At 44.9% G+C, this 13,460-nt stretch overlaps 1 protein-coding gene across 4 annotated transcripts in view; it reads left to right on the forward strand.

The window, feature by feature from the left end:
• Positions 1 to 13,361, forward strand: part of LOC135401051 (tenascin-like) — a 45,841-nt gene extending 32,480 nt beyond the window's left edge. For 2 of the 4 annotated variants that reach the window (XM_064633187.1, XM_064633184.1), the window contains 2 exons: positions 11,303 to 11,428; positions 13,133 to 13,361. In XM_064633187.1, the coding sequence (XP_064489257.1) occupies positions 11,303 to 11,428; positions 13,133 to 13,239 (233 nt within the window). In that variant the 3' untranslated portion in view covers positions 13,240 to 13,361. Of the gene's footprint in view, positions 1 to 222; positions 334 to 758; positions 879 to 11,302; positions 11,429 to 13,132 lie in introns of those variants that run through there. The other 2 variants (XM_064633185.1, XM_064633186.1) reach the window with 2 other exon arrangements.
• Positions 13,362 to 13,460: the final 99 nt, after the last annotated feature.

The following is a 13,460-nucleotide window of genomic DNA, read 5'->3' on the forward strand; positions in this document are numbered from 1 at the left end:
TTATTATTATTATTATTATTATTATTATTATTATTATTATTATTATTATTACAGTGGGTCATTTGCGTGAAAACGAGTAGGGTCCGCCATAATGTAACTGCAACGCAAAGAAAAAAAAAGGGGGGAAAGGGAACTATGCTTCAATATTTCTATGCTGTGCGATGCTTGGTTTTGTTAATGTGTATAACGACATCATTAATGATTTATCTTGTTGCCTTTCAGCCCGATGTGAGAATAATCAATGTCGTCAACACTGTGCGTACCAAGCTGCAGGAAGACAAGTTGTGTTAGCCAAATGCGTACAACGCAACTGCGTTTGTCGTTATGCAGAGCGTACGTTTCATAGTTTCCCTCATGTTGCTCTAGTATAAGGCACATGCGAGGAGGAAAACATAATTGGCGGTTTTCCCAATAATGCTCTCCAGTTTCGGTTATAGTCACGTATTTGCTTTGTTGAGCTGTCCTTCGGGCACCAACAGTCGAATGGCATGTCCTTTTCTGATTTGATTGCGCTTGCGTTACCTAATAGTCAGTACGTAAAATGTGCACGGTCTACCGTACCTCCCCCCCCTGCCTAACCTGGTGGTCGTGCCGTAACATCCTATAGGCGTGCTACGCTTCAGACCTTGTAGTTGTGTACTGTACCAATCAGACATTTCACTATACGCAGTGTAAGAACTCTGCCTCAGGCAACTTGTCAATACCTAAGGAGCTTCCTTCGGCCTAGTCTAATCCTCCTTCCCGCGTTTTCTTTTCAGCTGACTATTCGTGAACAGATCCTCGTTGCTGCACGTCTTTGTCGAATGGCGCAAGACCATAATAAAAAAAAAAACTGTTGCATAGCGTTTATAGATATTAAACATGTGTTTCTATATTTACTGAGCTATAGGTTGATCATCTGTTCCCACTCAAAAATTCGCGGCTGTAGTTTTTAAATGAATTCAGCATCGAGGACGACGATAACACGACCATAGACGGCGTTTTCGGTTGTGACTGGACTTGCCAACATCCGTGCGTCATAGCGGTAAGGTTCGTCGTGCTCAAGGGCATCCAGATGTTCGAAACATCCCGGACGAGGTATTTTGGAATGCCAGCAGATGCGAAGATGTAAAATGATGCGACACATGGCGCAAGAATTCAGACAGCTGACGTTCTCAAGCTTATATACAACAATCCTACGGTTTTATACTCCACTGGCGCTCTAGTTCGCAGGCCCACGTATTCCGCCTGTCGCATGTGGTGTTATCTTATTATGCGCAATTGTACACTTTCATCGTGCTCCTTCGTCTCCCATTACGCGAACAAGTGTATCCAAAGCAGTGATGGGCAAAGTACCGCAAAATTGTACTTCAAGTAAAGTACCAAGCACCTGGTGTCGTTATTACTTCAAGCACAGTACAAAGTACCCAATTCCAAATGTACTTAAAGCAAAATACTTAAAGTACTCATCAAGTACTACATCAATTTAATTTATCACTTTGCATTTCACTGTTTAGTATCTTTGTCTTCCCTTTTTGGCAAAACTTCAACGAGGATTCTTGACAAATGCTCTGAAACCATAAAGTCCTAGGTTAAGTGCTAACCCGTGTATCAGATCTTATAATTTGCAGTTACATGTAGAGAGGTAATCAGTCAGCTGTGGTGCGATTATGCAAAAGAGTAATATACCCTGACTGATCCAAGGTCACCCACCTAGTGTGGTGTTTCGGTACTAATCTTCGGGTATAAGAGGCTAGATAATTTCAGGGGGGAAAAGTACAAGCCAGCAGAGATTATACATTCCTGGCCATTCCTCGCTGCTTTTTGGAATACAACATGTTTAAAAAAGAATACGAAGAAAATTAAAAAGGATGAAACACGATGTGAGCTTTCATTTTTATACGACTGTGATATGCAGCAATGTAATCCATGTGACCAATTAAAAAAGTTCAAAATGTAAAAATGAAAGCATGTGCGTCTTTCAGAGTGTTCATCGTGTAATGCAATCACACATTGTGATATAAATTGATTATTAATGACCGATGAAGGAAACAATATAAAAAAGCATAGAACCTTCATTGGCAGAACTGAAGTGTCACTTGACCAAGTCATTGTGCTGCCGGTTGCAGTATTATAATGCGTGCGTGTCTTTGCATTCCATTCATTTTACATAACCATAGAAGCGTTGATACTTTTTCAACATTTCAAGCCTCTCAACAATAGATTTGCTTCAACAAATATGCTCTTTAAATGCACAAAACTCGTTTTGGTAAAATGTCATACTTGTCATAATGTAATCTTGTAGTGCATTCCAGTAGAAGCGCTAAAATGACGGCAAGACGACGAAAACTCAGAGATTTATAGCCATCTGTGTGTTTTCGTCGTCTTCTTGTCATTTTAGCACTTTTAGTAGGGTGCATTTTTGATACTCATGATTTTTTGTCTGGAGTTGAAGTTTGGGTACTTGAGACTTGATGGGAAAGTACTCAGAAAAAAGTACTTTATGTACAGTACAAAGTACACGATTTCAAATGTACTGGAAGTAAAGTACAAGTACACAGAAATGTACTTAAAGTACTACTTGAGTACTTGGTACTTCAAGTACTGCCTAACACTGATCCAAAGGAACACACACTCATAAAAGAACGTCTGGACCCTGAAGAAATCAAATATTGCTGCACACATGAGCTGCATACCACTGAACCACCGAGACAGGAGCTGGAGACGATGACAACAACTTCGAGATATGATGGAAGAAGAGAAAGTCATCTCATCACGGTTACACCAGCATCAATACACCGAGAATGACTTCGACCTTGCGCCAGAAGGTGCTGGATGGAGTGAGACCCGGACAATGAGCAATCAAATGCAGAATCACGGGAAAATATTGTTTACAGTTCTGCTATCAGTTATTTTCTAGTGCATCAAGATTGTCTGCCCCGTATGATGAATAAAAATAACATCAGTATATGCGTACGCAAAATTCTCTCTCATGATCATTGCGGAACGAGCTTTCTTTTGCAAGGCTGAAATACAATTAGTAACGTCAGCAATTTACCTCGAGAGCAGCTGCATTTACCTCTGCAGATTGTGGCATGGGCGACATTGTTTTTTTAGGGATGGTCCAACAGTCAAACCTATAGTCGTGTTCAACTTGAGAAGGAAAATAAATCTAGACCGACAACTACATACGCCGTCGGAAGATAGGGAGACGTGATAGCGCGCCAGGAGAAATACTCCAGCGTCACCATGCGCAATCAGTAGGGGAGTGCACTTTCTTCTGCAGCGCAGTGTCATGCGCGCAGTCTTAACAGCCAGTAGGGTTTATTCACATGACGGTAACCGTAGGAGACCGCCACTGTAGCTAACAATCGGTCGTCATATTGTAGGTCCCATCCAAGCCGTCACCCATATCGCACTCCCAAAATATTTGGTGTTTCAAAGTTATTTTGCTGTGTGACTTGTAGCATATCCAAGTAATTTCCATCTTTTCGACGTTAATAGTCATCCAAAAAGCATATTTATTCTTTAAAGCACCCCAAAGGCTCATAAGGGCGCTACATGGGGAAGTAGGGCGATACAAGCATATCAGCAACACAAAGACGATGGCAGCGAACGAATGGGTGAACATAACTTCGAAGGACCTACAGTACGGCTGCGAGGCGAGGGAGTAAGATGGATTACATTATCTGGCGCATGAAGTGGGCGTGACCTCTCTGCGTGCAGCCATCCTATATGCGGCGCACCGATATTTTGAGGGCTGACGAAATAGATTTCTTTTCCTTATTAAGTTGGGAAAGCGACTATAGTAGACAGAACAGCGTTGTAGCGGATGAGGCAGTTAACCATATAGAAGGACACATACAACACAAGCCTCACAACGCCCAGTTGCATATTTCAGTTGAATGATGGCATGCAGCTGAAGGAAAGGCCCCAGCCGTGGGATTCGAACCCACATCCTCTGACTTCCGAACACGAGTGTGTTCGGCTGTGTGAACGCGTGAGTGACTGGCAAAAATGTAAGAAAAAATGTGTCGAGGGCGAGTGGGTGAAGAGAGGGAAGCTGTCATGGTGTAATTGGTAGCATCTACACCTTACAGTACGCGTACCTTACACCTTTGCGTACGTAAGGAAAAGCGTTGTGACTCTGCGCAATGCGCAAATCTCTGCTTGTGCCTTGCGCGTGCGCAGAACCACCAACGTTATATCTCTTACGTGCGTGAAGGCGATAGCGTACGATGTACTAAAACTCTCTAATATACCGTACGCTAGCGCATTTGCGTACGTAAGGGATAGCGGTGGCGGTTCTGCGCATATACGCAAGACATTAACAGAGCTTCGCGCATTGCGCACAACCACAACGCTATCCCTTACGTACGTAAAGGCGACAGCGTACGATATACTAAAACTCACTGTTATTTCCCTCTTGCGTACGCTTCTAAATGAACAAAGCGTTAGGCGTCTATGGCTGTGCTAAGTCAGATACACGCTCACGAAGAACACGTTCATGACTTTGTCGCCAACTACACCCTTAAAAATGAACTTCACCGCATAGCACTCTCTTAGCCAACAATCATCTCGAATGATATTGTTATCTGCCCTGATTTATTGAAAATGGGAGGCGTACGCCTTTTTTGTGACACTTATGCTGTTCATAATTCCAAAAAAATGGCGTACGCCTCCCGTTTTCAGCAAATCAGGGCAGATAACGATATCGTTCGAGATGATTGTTGGCTAAGAGAGTACTATGCGGTGAAGTTCATTTCTAAGAGTGTACCAACCAGCACAGAATTCACGCTTAGGCTATCTATTCAAGTCGATCCATGCAGAGAGATTTCCAGGGCTGCCGTCGTGTGTCGTTGATTTTTTTCCGCGATGACCATACGCGACAAGCTACATGTATGATGTCCGGTACACAGCGTGCACCGCACCGCTGCGCCGCTCGCACGATTTGAGAACCAAAGCGACCAAAGGGAAACTGATTTTTGTGATGGTTGTGAAATGCGAGGTTATTCGCAGTCTGTATACGCACTGGAGGAAGCTGCTAGTGCACCTCAAGCGACATCCTTGTCATGTTTGTCATGTCTTTCGGTATCCTTGTCGTGTTTCTTATAGACATCGCTGCTCCTTCCACGTTTTAATGGTTATAGCTTCATCCTTACTTGTATAAACTGGTTTGGAGGAGCCGGTTTCACAGCTGTAGGAGCCCACATCTCCATATTGTTCTCGCGGTACCTAACCTAACCTAACCTAACCTAATCTAACAATAACTATTTATTCTGCCCCATTTTCCTGTTTCCTTATGCAACGTACATACTTCTATTATGTGTTTAAAAGGTTGACTTCGACAGCATAAGTGCAAGTTTCTCGCAGCGGTGGCTCTCAAGTTTCGTTCGATAGAATCGGTGATCTTGACAGATCGCCTTCAGAAAATCTATTAAGTATTTGTCTAATGATACATATAAAATAAATATCAAATTATATACACACCTATAGTACGAGGGGTGTTCACGTCAAACCGGGACTTTTCATTTTTCGGAAAAGTAAAATGAACTTACAGGCGAGAAATTTGTTTTATTTTTCAACGTAATCTCCAGCTGCACTAATGCAGTTGTCCCAGCGTTTCACGAGGGCTTGTATCCCAGCAGCGTAGAAATCCTTACCGGCGCGTAGCAGCCATGAGCGGACCGCATGCTTGACCTCGTCGTCGCAGCTGAAGTGGCGACCCCCAAGGAACGCCTTCAGTGGCCCGAAGAGATAGAAATCGCAGGGGCCGGGTTCTGGACTGTAAGGGGGATGTGGCAGCACCTCCCAGCCAAGTTCCTGTAAGGTGCGTGTCGTGAGGTGCGCGGAATGCGGGCATGCATTGTCCTGTAGAAGGAGGACTCCTTTTATGATGAGGCCCAATCGCTTTTGCTTCAGCGCCTTATCCCTGAGAACCTGGCAGTAATATGCACTATTGATGGGAGTGCCATTGGACAGAAAATCAACATGAACAACGCAAGCCTTGTCCCAGAAAACCGTGACCATGACCTTACCCGCAGACAGGGTGCCTCGGATTTTCTTGGGAGCTGGCGAGCTCGGATGCTTCCACTGTTTTGATGCTCGTTCGGACTCAGGAGTGAAATCGTGCACCCACGTTTCATCGCACGTGATGATCCGATCAAGGAACGGCTGTCCTTCAGTGTCGATACGGTACCTTAGCTCTTGGGAGATTTCCAGTCTTATCTGCCGGTCAAACACGGATAGCTGCCTCGGGACCCAACGGGCACTAACTTTCCGAAACTGGAGGTGTTTATGAATGATAGTGTTCAACGTTCCCACAGAAAGGTTCGTCTTTCGAGCCAGTTCTAGACATGTTATCCGTCGGTCCTCGAGGATCAGGAGCTCCACATGTTGGATGTTCTCAGGAACTCTGACACTGGGCTCTGAGCCGCACCGGACAGGATCGTCCTGCAATGATGTACGGCCGTCTCGGAACCATTTGCACCACTCAAACGCTTTGCCGCGGCTAAGTGTATCGTGGCCATACTGAGCCTGAAGACTTCTGTGAATTTCAGATGACTTTACGCCTTCATTCACGAGAAACTTCGTGACAATTCGCTGTTCGATGTGCGCGCTCACCTCGTTTTCGGCCCTCTTTTCCAGCACGTGTCTTCTGTTTTGCACAAACTTTGGACCACCACGTGGTGAACGCGGAGGCCTGTCGCGTGTGAAAATGACGAGAAAGAAGCAGCGCGAGCCACTTGTACACTCAGGAGACAGAACGTCCCGGTTTGACTTGAACTCCCCTCGTATAATATGTAGAAATGTGTATATATAGAGCGAGCTCGACAGCGTCAACGTTTGTTGAGGAGCTTCAGGACAGTTGGCAACACTTGCTGCATGAGAACATTCGTCTATATAGGCGGCCGTGCATAATGAATCGTGCACCGAGAGGGAATGAAGGAAGTAATTAAACCGCGCATACCGAAGCTGCCGACGACAGAGTGAGCTCACCATAAAACTGTATTAGCTGCTCACGTGGTATAGATCGTACGCACTTCGATGGCTATATTATGGACGCCTCCGGCAGAAAAATGTGTTCGGCCGCTCTTTCGAGTTCTTCAGTGATATGCCACTTCGAGGCGTCTCACACCGGGACAGCACAGATACTCAGTTGTGAGAGCGCTTTTATTAGAGCCGTGTATAACTATGTTCTTGAAGAAGTTTGATAAAAGACAGATTACGTATTCGTGCATATTTTTTCATTAAAGGTCTTGGTCATCTACGGGGGGGGGGGGGGGGATATGTCTAATAGAAAGAAAAGAGGAAAGGTCAGCCATGCTGATGGCGGCTTAGTCAGGATATAGGTCATAATGATATAGGCAACCTTATAGTTGTGCATTATGATGTTGATAGCTGAATGCTCGCCCAAATGTTCTACACATGCACACACATGCACATGATGATGATGACGTGGCGAGGCTGATGCCGGCCAGCAGGCTGGGCGCTGCCCTAGTGGCATTTGTAGATAGTGAGAGATGTGATGATGGAGATGAGGATTCAGGTGATCAAAGCAGGGTAGAGAGGCCTGTTGATGACAGGAAATCCCAAAGGAGACGGAGACCTTCGTGCGTATGAGCGCTACTGGACAAGACCTGTAGAGTAATTAGTTACAAGTAATTTAATTACTGTAATTAATTACTTCCGGAATTACATTATATTTTCTGTAATTGTAACTGTAATTGAATTACTTTTACAAGTAACTCGTAACGCGTTTTGAATTACTTTCTGAATTACTTTGAACGCTATCTGGGAAGGCCCAATGTTTAAAGTTTGGGTTGATTCGACGCCCTTTTTCTTCTTCTTTATTTATTTTTTTTTTTTTTTTTTCATAGTGATTACTCAAGGACTCGATTCAGATCGGTACATTTTTCTGTACAGATTTTTTACATTTGAATGTGGAAGGAGAAAAACTTTTGCGCCATGGGAAAAGGAGTACGAATTGTGGGTATCGACCCGCACTTCAGAGTCGTTAGAGTGCTTGAAAGATCTTCCTTGTGTGCTCGAGGTGTTCATGAAGTACAATGTTGGGCTGCCCAGCAGTGCACCAGTGGAGCGCCTGTTTTCTGTTGGTGGTCTTGTTACGACAAGGAGATGTGGCGGCCTTACAGACAAGAACTTTGAGAATACCTTACTCTTGAAAGCCAATGGACGTTACAAGCCGCACTCATGATCCGCACTTTGTTCACATACCTGAAGAAAGAAAGCCTTTTGACTGTGATGTTCGGTGTTTCTTTAACATATGGCAAGAGACTTGTCCTTGTGTAAGACTTCTCTAACTCGTTTTTCTACCACAAGCACAACTACCACCATCTTTCAGAACCTGTGCAATAAATGTGTACATTCCGACATGCCTGCTTCCTCGCTTAAATATGGGGCTCACATGCCAGATTTCAGCAAAGCAGCCAGCACGTGCAGCATCATGACTGAAATGCCAGCATCTCATCTCATCTGAGACTGCGTATCATTTAAATTCTTTATTAATTACGGTTTACACGAATGAATTACTACTAAATGTCGCTTCTTCACACATCGCTTTCCCGAAAACCGCATAAACCGCACTGTTGATATTCTCTTCTGCCAACTCCTGCCTATTGATGGAGCCGTAGCAGAGAACGAGGAAAGCGGTAGGAATCGAATCGTCACTTGAAACGCGTCGAGCCATGTGTATAATATGAGTAGAATTGAGTAGGGATAAGTTATCCCTACTCAAGCCTGGATAGTATGTGTCTCAGTCAGTCACCGTGAGAGCTTGCAGCATATAGATGAAGTTAAGTTACTCGAATCGTACGATAGAAAATAATTCCTCGAAAAAATCGCATGGTCCGTATGTGTGGGTGATGTTACACTTTCGACACTAGGAAAATCGCGACCTGCCATTCAGCGCCTCTTGCAGTAGATGTCTACCTGAGAAACGTCATCATGACGTTGCTAGATAGATTGAGACCGAAACAAATCGGAAGGTGAGGGCTGGGTCCCACGAATGGGCACTTGTTCCCTGCCTCCTATCGAAAAAAAAAAGTAGGACCGAAGGTCGTGTCCCTTTCAGGGACCATGGTAATCCCCTCAAGATCGTGGCTTTCGCTCGCGGCGTTGTTCGCCCCTATAGCTTACAACGTAGTTCAAGTCACCAAATTGGTGTTGCTGTCGAACACTATGACGTCATTTGTTTACAAAAGGAAGGGGGTCTATACACCGGGTGTTTCACGAAGGTCTCTCGGCTGAATAATTCGTAAACAGGAGGCACATTCGAAAAAGTTTTCATTTGAGTGAGCATCCCTGTGACCTCGATCAAGAACTGGGCAGTGTGCGGCACATTTGCATATGCCCGTTAATTAAATAAAACTGCTAATTTTCAAATTTTACTTCGGTCGCTTTCAAAACTTCTGTTTTACCGATCGAACGTTAAGCGAAAAATGTTCGAGTAAAAAAAAAACCCGCGTCGACACTTCGTGATTTTTAGCGTAATTAATTGGTTTCGGTTTACGTATTTCTTGCGCGGAGCAGCGTACCGGTGCGCTCTTTCGCTCAGTTATCCGGCAGCCAATTACGTATTCATCCGCCTGGTTCACACACAGGGGTGACGGAAGATAAAGAATCGCCGCAGAACGCGTCTTTATCGTGATGATTAGGAATGCAGGACTCTTATCACTGTTCCTGTCCGTACTGTCGCGGGTCCGATCGATAAAACAGATGTTACGAAAGTGTCCAAAATAAAATTTAAAACTTAAAGGTTTTATTTCATTAATGAGCGCATGCAAATGAGGCCGCTGGCTGCTCACTTCCGGACCGATGTCTGATGACGAAAAAAGAAAGCTTTCTTTCGATAGCACCACCTGCTTACGAATTATGGTCAGCCGGGGATCCTTCGTGAAACATCCGGTATACCTCACCTCTGTTTGGATGGACGTTATCGCCGGATAAATGCATTGAACACGCAACGCCATGCGGGATTTTTCTTTGTGGGTCGGTGACGAGAAGCTTGAGCCTCTACTTTGCCATCGATTTCTGGGCGTCTGGTGGATCGATTCGGACCTTCGATGGGCTCGCCACGTTGAGCATCTGGAAGGCGCAGCGATGGATTTCCGCTATTCTTCCTTTTATACATCCGCATATACACATACAGGTACATCTTTCTGGTCCGACAACCACTCTGCAGTAAAAATAGATATCGCGCCACGAGAGTGACTCTTACCAAGCGGCCCAGATCACCCGCCCGAGACTCATGACTGTAAGCACTAAGCCGGAGGCTCCGTTGTCCATATATATGCTGGTCTTTCCCATTTCCTCCTTAAGTGCTTCGAGACCATTATTGTGCTCGGGTAGAAGGAGAAGTTCTCATCTTCTGCAGGTATACAAGGATGACATTTCAAGAAACGGCAACTCTGCATCTGCATTCCTAATACCACTCGAGGGCATAGTGCAAGAGCGCCCGCTTTTGCACCAAACGTCCTGAACAAGTGCAGAACTTTATGCTATCCTCTTCCTTCTACATTACATAAACGACCTAAGCACCCGTGTACGCACAGATTCAAAGTCTGCAAGAGCAAGCCGTTCAGGGCACAGGCATACGAGAAGTCTGCCCCCTGTGGTGAGAGACGTGACCTACTTCAAGGTGCACGAAGCAAGACACATACATTTTCTCCGGTGGATACCATACCACTGTGGAGTCGTATGGAATGAGCAGGCTGACCGCGCCTCAGAAGCAGGTCTCTCCTCCAGCAGACAGACGACCATGTAGCAGTGACCAGAGACATTTTTCGACGCTTAATTTAAGCATTTTGACGCTTAACTGGACCCGTGGGCCGCGATACAGCGGGTAACTGACATCCCCTCTGCATCTATATGCTTACAAGAGTTGATCCAACGATCGCTCTCCGGATACCACGACCCACCAGGCTACCGTCACTTTGGTGACTTGGAAAAAGATAGAGTATACTGTAGTCCTTTTCAATTGCCCGCACTATACATTTCGTGTACCATTGTATTTCAGCTAAACGCTCGCCCCCCTCACTACGACAAAACTGCTAGCTACATGCATGGTACAGAATCCAGCTACACCAGCGCTCTGCCCTAAAGGCGCTACTAACATTTCTCGGCCATCACTGTGAAGCTCATATTACTACGTACTATGTTTTCACCAAATCCCCTCGAGTAATGTGGGTAGAGTATCGTCTATCTTGATGAAACACCCCAATCATCATCATCATCATTACAATAAAATGTTGTTGTCGTCGCCCAGCCTTAACAACACGATTATCGTTGCTCTTTCTTTCAGTAGCGCGGTCTAATACCGAATGCGAAGAGGAGCGGTGTCTCGAAAGGTGCCGTCAACATCGCCCGGGACATAAGGCAGTCAAAGCAGCGTGCAAACGTGGTCACTGCGAATGCTTCTACAGACGTGGTACGTATTATTATAGTTGCACACTCGCGTCCTTTTGAGACTTCGTCCCGCTTAATGTTCGCAAGCGAATATCGATAAAGATATTTCTTAAAGACAGCCGCGCCATGATATACGTGCCAGTGATATACGTGCATCGATAGATTTTTATCGTTGCTGGCTGTTCCGACCGCTTTCTTCGGCGACATGATTACCTGCGGCTGATCGATGCGTTATTACGGCCTACCGCTACGCATCCACAATGGGGTACACTATATTTTGGAACTCCCCAGCCCACTATACAGCGTACGTAACGCGTATAACTGCTACAACGCCATTCAAGAACTCCCTAATGTCTGCACCGCAGATCGTATACATAAATCAATGGTTTTACTGAACTCTTCTCAGGTCTACAAGTAGTGCCAAGATTGTCCTTAGAAGGCAGTTGCACGAGAGTTATTGTTGCTCCAATCGAAATGTAGTTAGGTGACATCCTCACGACAAAATCTGAATTTCTACGTGGCAGTTACAGCGAAAAGGTCTTCCACAAAGACATAATGATTCAAGAGCAGCTTTTATTGTTGAACGTTCAAAAGGAATGACTCCCAACTGGCTTCCACTCCCGAGTCCCAACCTGGCTTGAGCACAGGGGTGCTGACACCAAAGATTTTTCTTCGAAATGTCATTACTTCCGTTTCTCTTTGAAGCACACAGAAAAAAAAAAAAGGCACGATAGGTACCTGGTCACAAACATAAAGAAACATAAAATATTACCCGTTGGTAGACAGGCTGGAACCGAAACAAATCGGAAGGGAGGGCTGGGTTCCGCGAATGGGCACTTGTTCGCTGCCTCCTATTGAAAGAACAGTAGGACCGAAGGTCGCGTCCTTTTCAGGGACCATCGTAATCCCCTCAAGATCATATCTTTCGGGCGCGACGACCTTGTTTGCCCCATAGCTTCCAGCGTAGTTCAACTCTACCAAATTGGTGGCGCCGTGGAACACTATGACGTCATTTGTTTACAAACAGGGAGAGGTCTATTGATCTGGGATTTCTGATAGCGATAAAGGTACTGTAAAGCAGCAGGTAAGCTGTTAATATTGGCAGCGGCATTTTAAAGTTTATTCCGAAAGACACCCAGTCTGCAAATTTTATGTGCGACAGAAAACTCGATATTTTTAATCACGACTGAAATTGCGCTGAAAAGACGCGGGGCGACGCTTGGCGGGAAACAATCGCCCATTCGTCGAACAACAGTGTTTCATGTCAACAACCCTCTACCGGAAGTCATGGGCTAATTATAGACGGTTTCTTGAACTTTCTTTCAAAAGTTTGTTCAAATGAGATAGTTCCTGACATATATTCTCTCAAAATATAAGAACATTGGTACATCGCGCAAATGAGTAACAGAACTGTCAGCAGAATCACCGTGAGAGTCACCTACGCAAAAATGCACCACGTCCGGCGAGCTGACGTAGTGATGAGAGCGGTCCACAGATGTCGCTGTACGCTCCCATTGTTATTGGCATGTTCATGTTCGCCGCGTTACATTACCCAGCTGTCAAATGAGTCAGCGGGGGTAAAATTGTATGCCCCGTGCTTTACAGTACCATTAATTACTAAAGAAAGACAGAGTTATTTCTGTCTCACGATGGGTTCTTCATGTGAATTAACTTCTCACTTAGTTTTTTCTTTTTTTTTCTTCTTCTTCTTCTTCTTTTCTTTCAGTGTGCGACCCAAAGGAATGCCGTTTGATGTGCGCCAAAATTTACCGAGACGATTTTGTGAGCTCCATGTGTCTCCCTGACGACCGATGCGAGTGTTCTCACTATTAGAACATTTGAGATGGCTTTTTCAAGATGCAAAACGACCAGCAGTCAGGTGCTAAATTTATTTATATTCATGAACAAACGAAGTGACACCAGCCATGTTTTAAATAAAGAAGCGTTTCGGGCGAGTTCTTGTTCCGTGTACTTTTTTCTCTCTCTCTTCTCTTTCTCTCTCTCTCTCTTCCTTTTTCTTTGTTGGGTGTTTCCATTTGCTAGAGCCCTTGATG

The sequence above is a fragment of the Ornithodoros turicata genome, chromosome 7 (genome assembly GCF_037126465.1).
Source record: "Ornithodoros turicata isolate Travis chromosome 7, ASM3712646v1, whole genome shotgun sequence".
Taxonomy (NCBI): Eukaryota; Metazoa; Arthropoda; class Arachnida; order Ixodida; family Argasidae; genus Ornithodoros; species Ornithodoros turicata.